At 42.2% G+C, this 15,368-nt stretch overlaps 1 protein-coding gene across 3 annotated transcripts in view; it reads right to left on the bottom strand.

Annotated features, from left to right (window-relative positions):
• The window catches only part of CRYBG1 (crystallin beta-gamma domain containing 1), a 326,501-nt gene that overhangs the window by 54,757 nt on the left and 256,376 nt on the right, over positions 1 to 15,368 (bottom strand). For all 3 annotated transcript variants that reach the window (XM_040350181.1, XM_040350182.1, XM_040350183.1), the window contains one exon: positions 969 to 4,053. In XM_040350181.1, coding sequence (XP_040206115.1) covers positions 969 to 4,053 — 3,085 coding nt within the window. The remainder of the gene's footprint in view (positions 1 to 968; positions 4,054 to 15,368) is intronic.

The following is a 15,368-nucleotide window of genomic DNA, read 5'->3' as shown; positions in this document are numbered from 1 at the left end:
AGGGATTTTATTACACAATTTAGGATTAGCTGGGAAAAAATGTTCATGCTCTAATTAGCAATGAATGGGCTTGTTAAAAATCAGTCTGGTCATTTCAGTCAATCATAACTATGGGAAAGGCACCTACAAGAAAAGAATGTCTTTCTTTGTGCGGTGAGACAAGTGCTCATGTATGTATTTGAATTTTTTTTTTTTAATGTGCAAATGTGTATGTGTTCGGACTTGCAGTTAGAGGTGTTGAAAAATCCTTAGTCATCAAGTGATCTCGATCAAACTGTCTTGTTTAACATGACCATTATATGCCTAAAAATCCTTAACTAAAAGTATATATGTGTGTGTGTGTGTGTGTGTGTGTGTGTGTGTGTGTGTGTGTGTGTGTGTGTATGTATGTGTATATATATATATATATATATATATATATATACACATATACACACACACACACACACACATATACACACATACATACACACACACACACACACACACATATTAGTTATATACTCTATGCTGGCAGGCGATTACGGATAGCACTCTTTAGGTAACCAGCATATTTCAAATTAGCTCAATCATTTTTCAATGACCTTAATGTGGCCAAATCAATATAATTTCATAATCATTTAATAAACATACAGTATCTCTATAAGCCATAACAGTTCTAGTGTTTTACACCAGGTTGTAATAAAACAGTATAATGCAAACACGAAGCAATAAGGATACTTGGGATTGGACATTGAGCACAGGAAACTAAAACGAGAAGTAGGTAGGTGGGACAGAAGATCAAATACAAATCATACGTTGGCTTTATATTCCAAAGCTGGTTCTCTTACCATTCATAACTCAAATTTACCATTACAATGTCCTAGCACATCATACACCCTCTAAGTAAAGAACTATTCCAAACTTATCAGAGTGTGTGTAAATAAAGAGAGAGAAAAAAAGGTTGTAACTAAGGAAGTAGTACTTACCCCTGAACGGAGGCTTGGCACTAAGGATTGTTGATCCTGACCCTTAAAATAAAATATGTCCTTGACATCGTTTTCCAGTCTGTCAATATTTGAAGTGCTTTTTAGAGGCAGTAATGCTTCTTTCCCATCAGTTGTACAGTGATTTTCCTCCTGCTGGCCATTGATATCAGGCAGTGATAAGGCCAAGTCAGCATGTGCACCGTCTTTAGACCCCAGGTGGTTGTCCATGCTGCATACGGGGGTAGATAGCAAGTGCTCTGCAGGAGTACTTTGTGGGAAATCTGAGGACGGCACTGTTAAATCTTGCCTCACTGCCGTGTGAGCTGTCTTTGCACAGTCTGTAGTTTTCAGATCACAGGTTTTGCCTAGGGGAGTAAACTCCTTCCTGGGTGTGTCGAAGGAGGTAGTCATTGTGCTGACTGTGGTGACAGTTGGAGAGAACACATTATCTTCTCTTGCTGCAAATGGTGATTTCAGGCCAGAGTAAAAGGATTCTATACGAGATCTCTTGACTGCTACATCAGATACATCTGCATTTTCCTTGTCACATGTTTCCTGTGGCACTGAAGGTGGTTCTCTCTGCGACCTCAGAGATTTCAAAAGCATGCTCTGTTCAGCTGATGCCCTTTTAGGCTTTAGTTTCTCGGCAGTCTCTTTGCTCTGCATTTTAAACATTGCCATAGGCGCTAACTCTCTAGGCCTATTTTTCTTTCCCAAGCCAAAAGAGAATGCGTCATTGTCCAATATCTTTTCCATGTAATCCTCATGGATAGGGGGAAGGCCATAATACACACCTGGCGACCTAGGAGCTCTGGGGTTCTTTCTTTTCTGAGGCAAAGTGATTGGGCTGTCCAACTTTCGAATAGTTTCAGCAAACATTTCCATGTCCGAAGATGAATCTAGAACACTGTCCTCTCCTATTGAGGCATTAAAACTGGATTTTGGACTTTTTTGTACTCCTGGGGAATTCTGCACGTTTTCTGTGTGCTGCATTTGTTTCTCGGTGAGGATGGTGGTATATGAATCATCAAGGCAACCATTTTGTAATGTATTCGTTGTGGTGACTACAGAGACATGCTCATTCGCACCAGCAACATCATTATTTAGTATTGTGCTAAAGCTTTCTTCCGTTTTCACATCAGCATTGTTTAATGTGATCAAATGGGCACGGTCAATATTTTCTAAGTCTTCTGTTATTTGGTCCACAGCCACAGCAACATCTAGCTCACTGATGCTTGGATCTTTTATATTTGCTGACAGTTCTATTGTATTTTGTGAATGATCATCTTTTGGTTCAACAACAGGTGTTGGCATTTCATGTTCATTGCTAGTGTGCCGAGACTCTGCTTCCGCTGTGGCATCTGAACAGGTGACAATACCATTAGCCACATTCTCCTCCACTACAGTGATGATGTGGTCCTGTGATGCAACATTGCATTTGTTGGGCTCCTCTGATGCAACACTGCATTTGTCCAGCTCCTGTGACACAACACTGCTACTCTTCTGGTCCTGTATGGCATCAGAGCCATTAATCTGGTCCTGTGGTGCAATAATGCTACTCAGAATAGCTTGGTCATCTTCAATTTGGGCAGCACTGGCAAATAGGTTATCTTCTACAAAATGGCTACTTACATCTGAAGATTCGCTGTCTTTCTGACTACTGGCAGAACTCGGTAGGTTATTTTCATTCGCTAGCAAAGGGATAGCCTCAGCTATTAAATTTACTCCCTCAAATTCATTACTGGTTTCATCTGAGTAAATTATGGAATTCTGAGTTACTTCCGTGATGGATTCCTTCTGATCAGCTTGAATAACTTCATCTGGAACAGTGGGACAGGTGGTTTGTAATCTTTCTTCTTTACAAACTAAAGAACTGGGTTTGCTTTCTATTTCATCTTGGACTAAAGAGAGGTTATTTACGGTTTCTTCTCTAACTTGTACTTCCTCCGATTTTATTTGGTTTGTTTTTTCTGGATTGTCTTCATTCATGATTTCACTCTGTGGGAAGTCTACAGGCACCACAAAATTGTCATCAGATTTGCTGTTATCTATACATGTTGGCAGTTGTACATCTCGGTTTGGCATATCCACATTGACATTGTTATAAATGATGTCTTCTGAATTAATTGTTTCTTTGCTTATTTTTGTATCAGTTGGCTTGGTTTTATCTTCTAGTGTAAGCTCTTCAGATGCTCTTTCTGTATCATTGACTTCTTTACTACCATTGACCTGGAGCTTGTCTGTACTTGATGGTAGTGTAACCGTCACAGCAGAATCTACATGGTCAGAAGTTAATTCTGTGGAATCTTTAGTAAGGTAGCTGCCGGGCTCTTCTGCTGTACCAGCCTCAGTAGGCGGTTTTAATGAATTTTGTTTATTTCCCATTTCTATATGCCCAGGGTCTAGGTTTGAATTGCTACTATTTTTCAGCACAACTGTATTCGCGTCTAAACTATCGTCAGAAGCTTGTAAAGAATGTAGCAAAGACTCCTCTGCATTAATTGTATACTCTAAATCATTGCTGTCTGTTATACCTTGAGTTACAGGAATAGCACCATTGGCTAATTCAGTAGGCTGGTCCTTGTGTTGTTCATTTTCTGCTGAAGGCAAAATACTTTCCTGTAGAGAGTTTATGGTTCCTGGTGACGTTTCCAGACCATTTCTACTGTCTTCCATCGGCATCGGATTTTCCTGAGCCTGAGAAATGTCTTCACTTTGTTTCCAATTCACCTTATAGTTGGCAGACTTGTCTGCCTTTACTACACCATGGCCACTTTCAGTGTTTTTGTTACTGAAAGAATGAGGTTCACTGGCTGATTTAACAGTTGAGCTGCTGTCTTTGAAGGCATTCCCTTTGACCTGTTTTCCAAAGTTCAGTTTGGCTCTTTCCACAAACTTCTTTGGCTGAGAAATGTTCTTTGTTGCATAAAAGTCAACTTGCCTGTGGCTTGTTTTCTTGCTCTCGAATAAAGAAACCTTGCTAGCAATGTTCCCTTTGGGTATTTGCACTTCAAATGAAGATTCATCTACAGTATCAACAACCCTTGGCTTGACTGACAGTTCCACATTCTTTGGTTTTGGTGGGCTGAAATGAGAAAAGGAAAGTTAACACAAACTGGAAAAAAAAAAGTTTTTGTGTAATTCTAACTGTCCAATATGGATTACTACTTTCTGTGTTATACATCGAAGCAGAGCTTTCCCTGAATACCACATCAGCATGCATCTCTGTGAGATCTTGGGTTTTTATCTTTGTGAGATCTTGGGTTTCCCCCTTAACAGATGCCTGTAGTGTTGTACCGGGTATGCGCGAGATGAAGCACATGATATCATGCGCTTCATCCAGTGCTTGTGCAGTATCACGGACATTTTAAAAATGGCAGGTAAGGAATGGGGACCCAGGCAGAACAAAATGGATAAAATGGAAGAAAAAGTCACAGCATATAGGCAAGTATGATGGTTTATTCCCCCCTTTTTCAGGTATAAAGGTTTATAGGGGGTAGGGATGAAAAGGGTGGTAGGGTTCCTAGACACACAGGAAACTCCTAAAAACCTGGACCTTGTGGATACAATACACTCACCCCCCCCCCCCCTTCCACCAAAAGCTAGACATTGCATTAGGCATTGAAAGCCCTGGGTTTCTAGCCAGGATGCCCCCGACATCCTTCTGTTCCCCTCTTCTTCTGTTAATTCTGTGTCATTTACTTCTCATTTTTTCTTCTCTCGGCCCCCTTTTCTGGGAGGCCATGGCTCTTATAGGTTTTGAGTATGTTCTATGCGGAGCCTGCCTCTTATATTTAATCCAAGAGGGTCCCCCAGTTTATGGTTAACACGCGTTTGCCCTCCTCCCCCTCCTCTTTCCTATCCATCCTCTTGTAGTTCATACATAATATGTGTATCATTACTGAAAACCTAGCTTGTAATATGCCAAACCTCCTGATCTTTACTATTATAGCCTGTATTTTTCTCTATGACTTACAGATGCACTCTGACATTTTTCCAAATGTTCGTTACATTTGAACATTTGTATAGGTTATACTATGTATCTTACAAAACTTCAATAAAGATTTATTGAAAGTGAAAAGGGTGGTGGCGGGGGAGGTCTCCTTTAGGCATATTCAAGCTTAAGAAACAAAAATTTGTTCAAGGATTTTTTGCCCAATATCATTTGAAGATCTTGCAGGACACACTTTGTGCCCTTGGGTAAAACTCACTGTACTGCATCTATGCAGGAACAGCTTTATCACCCTGGAAAAGGGCTACAATAAACTCCCCTCTCCTCTTCACCCTAAGACCCCTTTCACACTGAGGCGTTTTTCAGGCGCTTTTGGGCTAAAAATAGTGCCTGAAAAACGGCTCCCTTGCAGTCTCAGTGTGAAAGTGCGAGGGCTTTCACACTGAGGTGATGCGCTGGCAGGACATTAAAAAACTCCTGCAAGGAGTATACACCACTCCTGCCCATTGAAATTTATGGACAGCGCCACCGAACTGCCGGCAAGCACCGATTTGCGGGCAATTTTAACCTTTTTTGGGCCGCTAACGGGAGTTAAAAGCGTCCTGCTAGCGGCCAAAAACTTCCGCAAACAATGGGGGGTTCCATAGTTCCCAGAGAAAGCTGGAAGAAACAATGTAACTGATTAAAGTGGCGCATAGGCAGAGAGCTCTGGAAGTTATTGATTGACAGGATTTCTGGCAAAATTAACAGGTATATTTGCACATATTGAACAGGAATAAAACAATGGTATATTTAACAGACTAAAAGGAACCAAATAAGAAGTGTTTACTGTTAGGGGCGACATACCCTTTAAGTACCAAAATGTTACAACCCTTTGAAGGACAAACCATGATCCAAGAAAGCCACACATTGTGATATCCAAGCAGATCAGGTTGCATCATAGATGACAAGTAAAGATTTATGTGGAATACATTTCTTTTAGTCATACCAAATGGGTGTGGAAAGTTTTGACAGTATCCTCATAAAATGTTGGCATGTTAAAGCAGCACATCAAAGAGAATGAATAACACAAATATAAAATCACTAATGGAAAATAAATAAAACACAATCGCAATATTACAATAGTAGATTCCAAAGACCACCTGGAGTGTCACAAAGTCAGATTTATCCTATCATGGTAAAAAAAAAAAATAGTAAAATAAACACCCAAACAACTATCGCTTTAATCCTATCACACCTTTGTGCGAGCATTAGGCCCCTTTCACATGAGAGGTTCAATTGGCTCAGACCGGCCAAATGTCAGATGGACCCAATCGGACCCTCCATTCTGCTCTATGGGCAGTCGGGTATAAACGAACATCTGTCTGCTCTGCATAAGCGGAACGGACACAGACCTGTCATCCCCTGATGAGAAAAACCAGACCTGGCTCGTGTGAAAGGGCACTATTTGAGGGGCATCCACATACTTTTGGCCATTAAGCGTATCAGTTTTTGTTAATGTATTTAATGCTTGCTTCTTGAAATGGTTTGTGACTATATACATTGGTACTGTCACATTTGTTTATTGCATATGCAGGCTTTGCTTACCGTTGGTAGTGTTGCAAACAAACCCCATGCACAGAACGGCAAATACGTCATTTTCCAAAATTTCGGCAAATGGCCGCGCCTGTGCAGAACGGTTTTCCAATGTAAGGGGGCGGAGCCAGGCCGTGCCTCCGTGTCTGAATAGATACAGGCAGCTGTTTCTTGGCTCAGGTGCCCCATAGCAAGCTTCTTGCTGTGGGGGCATTAAACAGGAGGCAGGGGCCATGAGGTCGGAAGAGGGAACCAAGAAGAGGAGGATCTGGACTGCTCTGTGCAAATCCACTGCAACAGGGAAGGCAAGAATAACATCTTTTTTATCTTTAACAAAAAAAAAAAAAAAATAGACTTTACAATCTCTATAACTGTCCATCTGTCTGGTAAAACTGCCTTCAAACAATCTGTATGTTCAAATGATCTTATAACAGCAGGAAAGACTACACACCTACAGAGGGAACCAGTCATGTTTAAAAAAATACAATCATCAAAATAGCATGTAAATCGATAAAAGTTACAACAAACTTGCTTCAGGGTATTAATGTTACAACAATGTAAAAGATGTACTCTCTAGTTTTCTTTTAATGTGAAAATCCCTACTTGAATTTACCATCGGTCTGTGAACTCAGCTAAATGAAGGCGTTTTTTTGTTTACACGAGAGTTATCCGGAACTTGTAGTTCAGCATTCCACTGACCAGGATGACAATACACCAGGTTATCACACCCATAGACAAATATGTGAAGAAATCTCTCACATTTCTAGGTATATCTTTGCTTTCACTTGTTGGACCAGCCACAATTTGCAAGATTATCTGTAGAAAATTGCGGGCATATTACAAGCCTCTAATTGCACATTCACTGGAATGGAGCACTACCTGGGTCAGTAGAAAACAACGAGGTGGGCTTAGTTGTGTGAGAAAGCAGATTATGAGTTGTTTTTTTTTTGTTGGGCTTTTTCTCCGTTGTTTTTTACATGACTCATACACAAAATCTGATCATTTGGCATATTTTTGAAGGACTTTCATTCACAAACCAAATCTTCTCCGACTACGATATCTAGCTCTAGCACTGTGTACAATATAGCAAACATGGCCACTTCACAAATTCTGTAATTATAACTTGTGAGCAGAAAGAATACATACAAGCAGCAGGATTTGAGTGGTCAGCAGCACACAGCACTTACCTGCACATTTGTCACTCCAGCAAGGATGAGTTCCGGCATGTTCGCACACTCCATGTGCAGAGCCCACCAGGAAGTCAGCACCGCATTGTGCCAATCACAGGCAGGGAGACATTTCTCGATGCTCGGCTGCAGAGATCGGGAAATGTCTCACTGCCTGTGATTAGCACAGTGCCGTGCCAACTTCCTGGCAGGCTCTGCACATGGACTGTGCGAAAACGCTGGAGCACATCCTTACATCTTTAATAGTAAACTTGTACTTCACTTATTTAGTAAAAAGTATCAGGCTGAAACTATTTTTGTATTTTTTTACATCTATATTACAGCCACGAAAATTTGTAAAAAAAAACTCCCAAATCTATATACAGTATTTCCTGAAACAACAAAATCGACAGAACTACGAGACGATGTTGTGCTTCCCACTGTAAATGCACAAATGTTTAACAAAAAAAATATTGTTAATAAAAAAAAATCTTCACTAGCACACAATATTGGTTTCTCTAGGCCTTTACACTTGCAGTGCTCTCTGAAAAGCAACCCATAGTGGATTACCTTTTAGAGGGCAGTTGCCTCCTGGACACCTGTTTGTAACCATTGAAAGCCCAACCATGCCACAAGCACATGCATTAGGCGGGGTTGTGGAGCAGTCCTATTCACCTGAAGGAGTCAGGTTTCACAGTGATACAACCTGTCGAACACAACATATGGTAAAATTGTTGCATGTATACCACCCAGCCAGCAATTTAGGTTAAGGCTGGGCAGTAAAACTGGTTTAACGTCTAGTTTTTCTGCTCGCCATTAAAAATGAGGACTAAAAATTGCAGGTTTTTGCCACCACATTTCTATTTTGTAGAACTGAGCAGCCATACAGCTGTCCAGATCACTTGAGTTCACAGAGCAAAAGGCAAAGATTAAAGTTAAAACCAGCAACAGTGAGCCTTTTAAACATTTGACTGCTACAAAATATCACCTATGTTATTGGCCATCTAAAAGAGGGTATAATAAGGGCTCATGCACACTTTTTTGAGCGCTAATTTTTTTCTGCCTGGAAACTCCCCTCCATGTTAGTCCATGCACACTATGGCCCCTTTCACACAGGGCTGTCTGTGTACAGACTCCGTTTGTTCACTCCGTTGATCCCCGCTGAGACCCGGCGGATGACAGTTCCGTCTCTGCTCACTGTGGAGAGACGGACCTGTCAGATCTCCACTCTTCTCTATATGGAAGCTGATTAAAACAGACCGCCTGTCCGTCTTCATACAATCTGATCCACCAGTCGGATGAAAAATAGGGTTTCCATCCGTCTGGATTCAGCGGATCGTATGTCAGTGATGTCACCGCTGACATCTGTCGCTCTATAGACCTGCATGGAGCATCCACAGACCTGAATTGTCCGCCCGTGTGAAAGGGGCCTATGGCTTTTTCAGGAGTTTACAGGCATATGCTCTAATGCCCTATTCACACCTGAGTTTTTTTGTAGCTTGCAGCCTGAAGCTACAAAACGCTGGAGGATAAAAAAAAAAAATATATTTTCTATGGAAATGGTTCACATCTCCACTTCAAAATGCCTGAAGCTAAAAAACTCTTTAAGCTCAAACAAGTTCTCGAACTCTTTTTAGGCAGAATACAGGCGTTTTTCAGATTTTTACATATGTGACCTTTGGACCTGTACAAAATTGCGGTAAAACCGCACGACTTTCTGCCTAAAAACGCTACACTCAGGTGTGAATAGGGCCTTACAGACAGAAAAAAGCCCCCATCAAACTCATTTTTTGGAGAGGAGCTTTCGCCCTGGTTCACACTGCTGCGTTTTTACATGTGATTTGACATGTCAAATCAGGGGCATTTGCTGGCAATGGCACCATCCTAATCGGTGCGATGCTGCATGCGATGCTGCATGCGGCGCTGCACCGATTTCAAAAAGTATTTTTTGTACTACTTTTTGCGATTTTGGCCCGCACAGATGTCTCTGCAATTTCGGCCGGAATCGGGACTGACAAGCAGGAGTGAAATCGTGCGAGTTCACCTGAACTTGCATGGCTTCATTCCCGCAGCCCAGTGTGAACCTGGGCTTCGAGCAGAAGTGCTCAAAAACAAGTGAAAGGTAATAGAAAAGGTCAAAAGAGCTTGAAAATGCACAAAATAAAAAGGAAAAATTAGCTGAGGGGAGAGTTTGTTAAAAAAAAAACAAAAAAAAAACCACACACGCTTATTCTCAAAAAAGCTCAATAAAAACATGCAAAAGAGCACAAAAAAAAAAATCACAAGCTTTTTAGGCAGAGAAATAAAAGCTCAAATGCCTGAAAAAAGCCTAGGTTCACACTGCTGCGGGATTGAAATTGTGCGAATTCAGCTAAACTCCCACAATCTCATACCCGCATGTCAGTCTGACTTCGGAGGTGATTTCTAACATCTGGGCAGGTCCCTGCCCAGATGTCTATTGAAATCGCACCCGAAGTCGCCAAAAGCAGTACAGAACTTTTGGGAATCGGTGTGGCGTTGCACCGATTCGGACTGTGCCATTGCTGGCAATTGCCGCTGCATCAATGTGAACCTGGGCTAAAAGCAGCTTTTTTTTACCTGCAGTGTGCACAAGCTTTTAATCAATATATATCTTATACATCCTGGGTAGTCAGAGGCCAACAGTTCCAGTGACAGCTGCCTGTTTTCTATTTACCTTCCTAATGCCGCGTACACGCAATCAGAATTTCTGACAAGAAAAGTTCGATGTGAGCTTTTGCTCAGAGATTCCGTGTGTAGGCCCCATTGGACATTTTCTGTCGGAATTTCTGACAGCAAAAATTTGAGAGCTGGTTCTCAAATTTTCAGACGGGAAAAGTTCTTGTCAGAAATTCCAATCGGCTGTATGCAATTCCGGCGCACAAAAATCCTACGTATGCTCGGAATCATTGAACTTCATTTTTCTCGGCTCGTCGTAGTGTTGTACGTTGCCATGTTCTTGACGTTAGGAATTTCCGACAACATTTGTGTGACCGTGTGTATGCAACACAAGTTTGAGCCAACATTGCGTCGGAAAAAAATCCACGGTTTTCTTGTCGGAAATTCCTATCGTGTGTACGCGGCATACGGCTCAGTTCACACCTATGCATTTTTTAATGCTTTTTGCAGAAATGCACTACAGTCCATTTAACACAGTTTCCTATGGGAAACGTTCACGACTATGCTTTTTTTCAGCCGGTACATTTTTGGAAAGGTCAGGGGCTTTCTTTAAAAAGGAAAGGTCAGGGGCTTTTTTTTTAAGGAAAACTGTGCATTTTTGGTTCAACAGACTTCAATAGAGAAGCTGCAGAAAAACATGTATTACGTTTTTGCCACAATTTGCATTTTTAATCCACCCAACAACAAACTGGGCAAAAACAAAAAAACACCATAAAATAAAAATGCAAAAGGCATAAAAAAAAGTGCAAAAAAATTATCAAAAACAGATCAAAAGGTGAGGGAAAATGTCTCTAATGCGACACACACACACACACACACTATGTGGGAGATTTACTAAAACTGGTGCGCATAGTACCTGGTACAGCTGCGCATAGTAACCAATCAGCTTCCAGGTTTTAAATTATATATCGCTGTAGTAGTAAAACCATGCAGAAAGCAGCCATCTTTACCATTACCTATGCTGCACGCAGACTTCACATAAAGACATTTGTTGATGGTGTTAAGTGTTGTTGTCATTAACTACATAGACATCAGAATGACTGCTTGGCATCAATTTCTAGTTCAGGTTACCGTTTGCTATGTCCCAGTTGTTATGTGGTTTCAATTATTGATTTGCTCTACATCAGCTGAACAATTATCAAGCGCAGAAGGAGTCAGCCAGTTGAGTCAACACGTGGGTTATAATTAGCATAGTCAATGCTGCATTATTTGCCAAAGAATCCACCCATTGCAAAGCGTGCCAGAATGTCCATGGAACTTAAGCTGGCTGTACATGACCCAGTTAACGCCAGCCACAAGAGATAAAAGCATAGATAGTCGTGAAAGGTATTAAAAACGACATATCTTTCACAAGCAATAAAATACGGTAATGTTAGTCTATTAGAGCTTATACAATATTAAAAAACTTGAGGATCTGAATGTTGCTTTCGTTCACGTTTCACAAAAAAAAAAAAATTCTAGTTTATCTTAAGCTAAATTGGCCTTGGATAGAGTAGGCTTAGTAAGGAATGGCCAACACCCCAGTCAGGTTTTTTTTCACCTGTTTCCTATTGAGAAGAATTACCTTCACTTCCTGTCACATAGATACAACAGGAGGTTGGAGGAAATCTCTACCATTAAAATAGGGTTTCTTATTGGTAGATTTCCAGGAAAAAGTCATAATGGATTTTCCAGTCCTGCTGTCAATGGTCATCAGAACGTATAGTTAAGGTGAATCATGTCTGTCTGGGACATACCGTACCATTAAAAAGCCTCTAATCCTTCCCTACTCTGTATAAGTTTTGATTTTCGATTCACATTCATTTCACTGCACAAATGTTGATACAATGTAATGAGTTCCTGGGAAATGTCAGAGCAGCTTTTAACATTCAAGTGGTGTGAAACTTGGCATAGCCAGCAAGATCTGCAGTGTTACAAGTATACCTCATCTCCTTTTCTGTGAGACACTCCGAAATATTTATTTTAATAAGAAAGGGAAGGGGAGAGAGGCGCTGAGCCGCCACTGGTGCAGTAAGATTTTATTAAATATATAATATTAAAAACGAATTGTTATGCACTCACAAGCATCTCAGAGTGGGTAGGCATTGAAACAGCTCAGTCTGAAGGTGACAGGGGAAAGCCCAGTCCTGACAGGAGCCGCTAGGATCCTAGAAGCGCTACAGAGACCAATACAGGAGTCCAGAAAGCCGTGTGGGACTCAAAGAGGGCGACTTTCCCGTCGGCTTCAGACTGAGCCGTTTTAATACCTACCACTCAGAAATTTGTGAGTGCATAACAATTCATTTTTAACATGATATATTTAATAAAAGCCTACTGCACCAGCGGCGGCTTGGTGCCTCTCTCTCCCCTTATGCAGTACTTGGGTTTCCAGCCCGTTCAAGCAGGCAGCCTTGCTTTAGCCAGCTGTGTCAGCAGTAAATTAAAGTGGGGGGCTGGTTAAAGGTTAGTACACAGCCCCCCCCCCCCCCACACACACACACACACTCTATCTAGATTTCCCTTTATCTTGCAGCAAGTGTAGCGCTGATTGCGGGTGCTTGTTTATCTTTATGAAATAATTTATTTTACCCAAGCTCCTTTCTACTTTTTCTAAAGCTTTTTTTTGTTACATTTCTCTCATGATCCTACCATAACCAGTTTCTTTACAACTTTTAAGAACAGGGGTTACCTTATCCGTTTTCCTTCCACTACTCTCAGGCTGGGTTCACACTAGTCCGACAAACGCTCCGACATTGGGAGCTCATGTCGCATGACGTGTGAAAATCAATGTTTCCCTATGAGAGCCGTCCGACACAAGTCGGTCCGACTTTGAAAATGCTCCTTGTACTACTTTGGTCCGACTTTGATCCTACTTCAGCCCATTGAATATCATTGAAGTCGGATCAACGTAGGATCCTTGTCCTTACCATCCAACTTTTGAAATCCGACATGTGATTACAGCAGCAGTAAAAGGAATTTATTTCACTCTGGGATTGTTTTGATTGGTCAAAGAACAAGTCAGACTATCACAAAGTCGGATCAAAGTAGTATCCTGTTCATGAAAGTCGGATGGATGTAGGACCGATGTCGCAGAGCAAAGTAGGATGAAAGTCATACTACTGCCCCTGGGCTTTCACACTGGAGAAACAGCATCCGCTGTTTAGGGTTGGTTTGCAAGCGTTACTTTTTGCGCAATAGCACCTGCAAACCGCCCCAGTGTGAAAGGGGCCTAAAAGAGACCTTGCCGATGCAGACAGCAACATAGGCCTTTTCGGTTACTGGGAGGTCCTTGCCGCCCCTAGTACCACATTCCCTGAACAGAAAATGATCTGAAGCAACATCATGAAACTTTATAAATTCTAAGACCCCTTTCACACTGGGGCTTTTTTCAGGCACTGTAGCGTTAAAAAAAGCGAATGTAAAGAGCCTGAAAGAAGCCTCATCTGCAATCCCAAAGTGAAAGCCCGAGTGCTTTCACACTGAGGCGCTGCGCTGGCAGGGTGTAAAAAAAAAAGTCCTGCAAGCAGCTTCTTTGCAGCGCTTTAGGATCGTTGAATGCACCGCTCCAAAAGCGCCCCTTCCCATTGAGGCTCTTTTTTTAATGCCAAAGCTCCTGAAAAACGCCCCAGTGGGAAAGGGGTCTTAGCATAACTTTACCAGCGGCTTTTGGTTGTTGGCAGTGTAAAAGGGCTCTAGGCTTTCACTGTGGGGTTGCAGATGAGGCTTCTTTCTGGCGCTTTTTTTTTAACGCCAAAGCGCCTGAGCTTTAAGCACTCCTCACCCCCTTACATGCCACATTTAGCGTGCAATTTTTTTGGGGGGGGGGTACCCAATTTTGACAGGTACCTCCTGTCCCACTTACTCCTTTCATTTTCTAGGTGAAACCTCCTCTCCCCCTAGGTGGCCCCTTCCTCTTTGCAATGTTCTGGATCACGTCACAAGTCCCAGAAGATTGCCTGGCCACTAGGAGAGCACACGCAACTTGCGCATTGCTGTGAAGCTGTAAGCTGTCACAGCCGGGCACCCACAGTTGCAATGATGGTGCCATGGAGAGGAGGGGGAGGAGCAATTCTTTGGACGGCCACATCACTGGACCGTAGGACAGGCGAGCATCTGTTTATTAAAAGTCAGCAGATACACTTTTTGTAGCTGCTGACTTAATAAACTGAAAAAAGGACTGGAACTCCTCTTTAAAGCGGGGGTTCACCCTATCGACGGGAAAAAAAAAATTTTTTTTTCTTTTACCTTAAAATCAGGCATTGTAGCGCGAGCTACAGTATGCCTGTCCCGAATTTTTTACCCCCGTACTCACCTTGTAGTCGTCCATCGAAGATACCGGGGAATGGGCGTGCCTATGGAGACGGAGGATGATTGACGGCCGGCTCTGGCGCGTCACGCTTCTCCGGAAATAGCCGAAATAGGCTTGGTCTTCACGACGCATGCGCATAGCCTGTGCGCAGGCGCCGTGAAGAGCCGAGACCTACTCCGGCTGTCTTCGGGGAGAGTGACGTGCCAGGGCCGGCCGTCAATCATCCTCCCTCTCCATAGGCACGCCCATTCCCCGCGGGAGCCGAAATCTACGATGGACGACTACAAGGTGAGTACGGGGTTAAAAAAATCGGGACAGGCATACTGTAGCTCGCGCTACAATGCCTGTCTCGATGGTAAAATGTGTCGGGGGGGGGTGAACTACCGCTTTAAAGTAGAAGGCAAAGCTTTTTTTTTTAAGATTAGATAAAGTAAGAGTGTTACAGCACTTTGCAGATTATTTTGCCATCTGTGTCTCAGAGGAGATTCCCCTTCATTTCCTGCCATATAACCAAAACAGGAAGTGAGAGGAAATCCCTTGAACGAAAAAAGATCTCTGACTGTCACTAGAACTAGATTTCCTCTCTATTCCCGTTCTGGTATTTTTTTTGATAACGGTAAACAGAAAAGAGGCTGAATCTCCCTGACGGGGATACAGAGAGCGATAAATACTTGATAGGTGCTCTTTATCCCTCCCCACTGTATCCAAATCTAGAAAAAGGC

The sequence above is a fragment of the Rana temporaria genome, chromosome 4 (assembly GCF_905171775.1).
Source record: "Rana temporaria chromosome 4, aRanTem1.1, whole genome shotgun sequence".
Classification (NCBI taxonomy): Eukaryota; Metazoa; Chordata; class Amphibia; order Anura; family Ranidae; genus Rana; species Rana temporaria.
The sequence above is the reverse complement of the archived record's forward strand: the minus strand, read 5'-3'. Positions and strand labels throughout refer to the sequence as shown.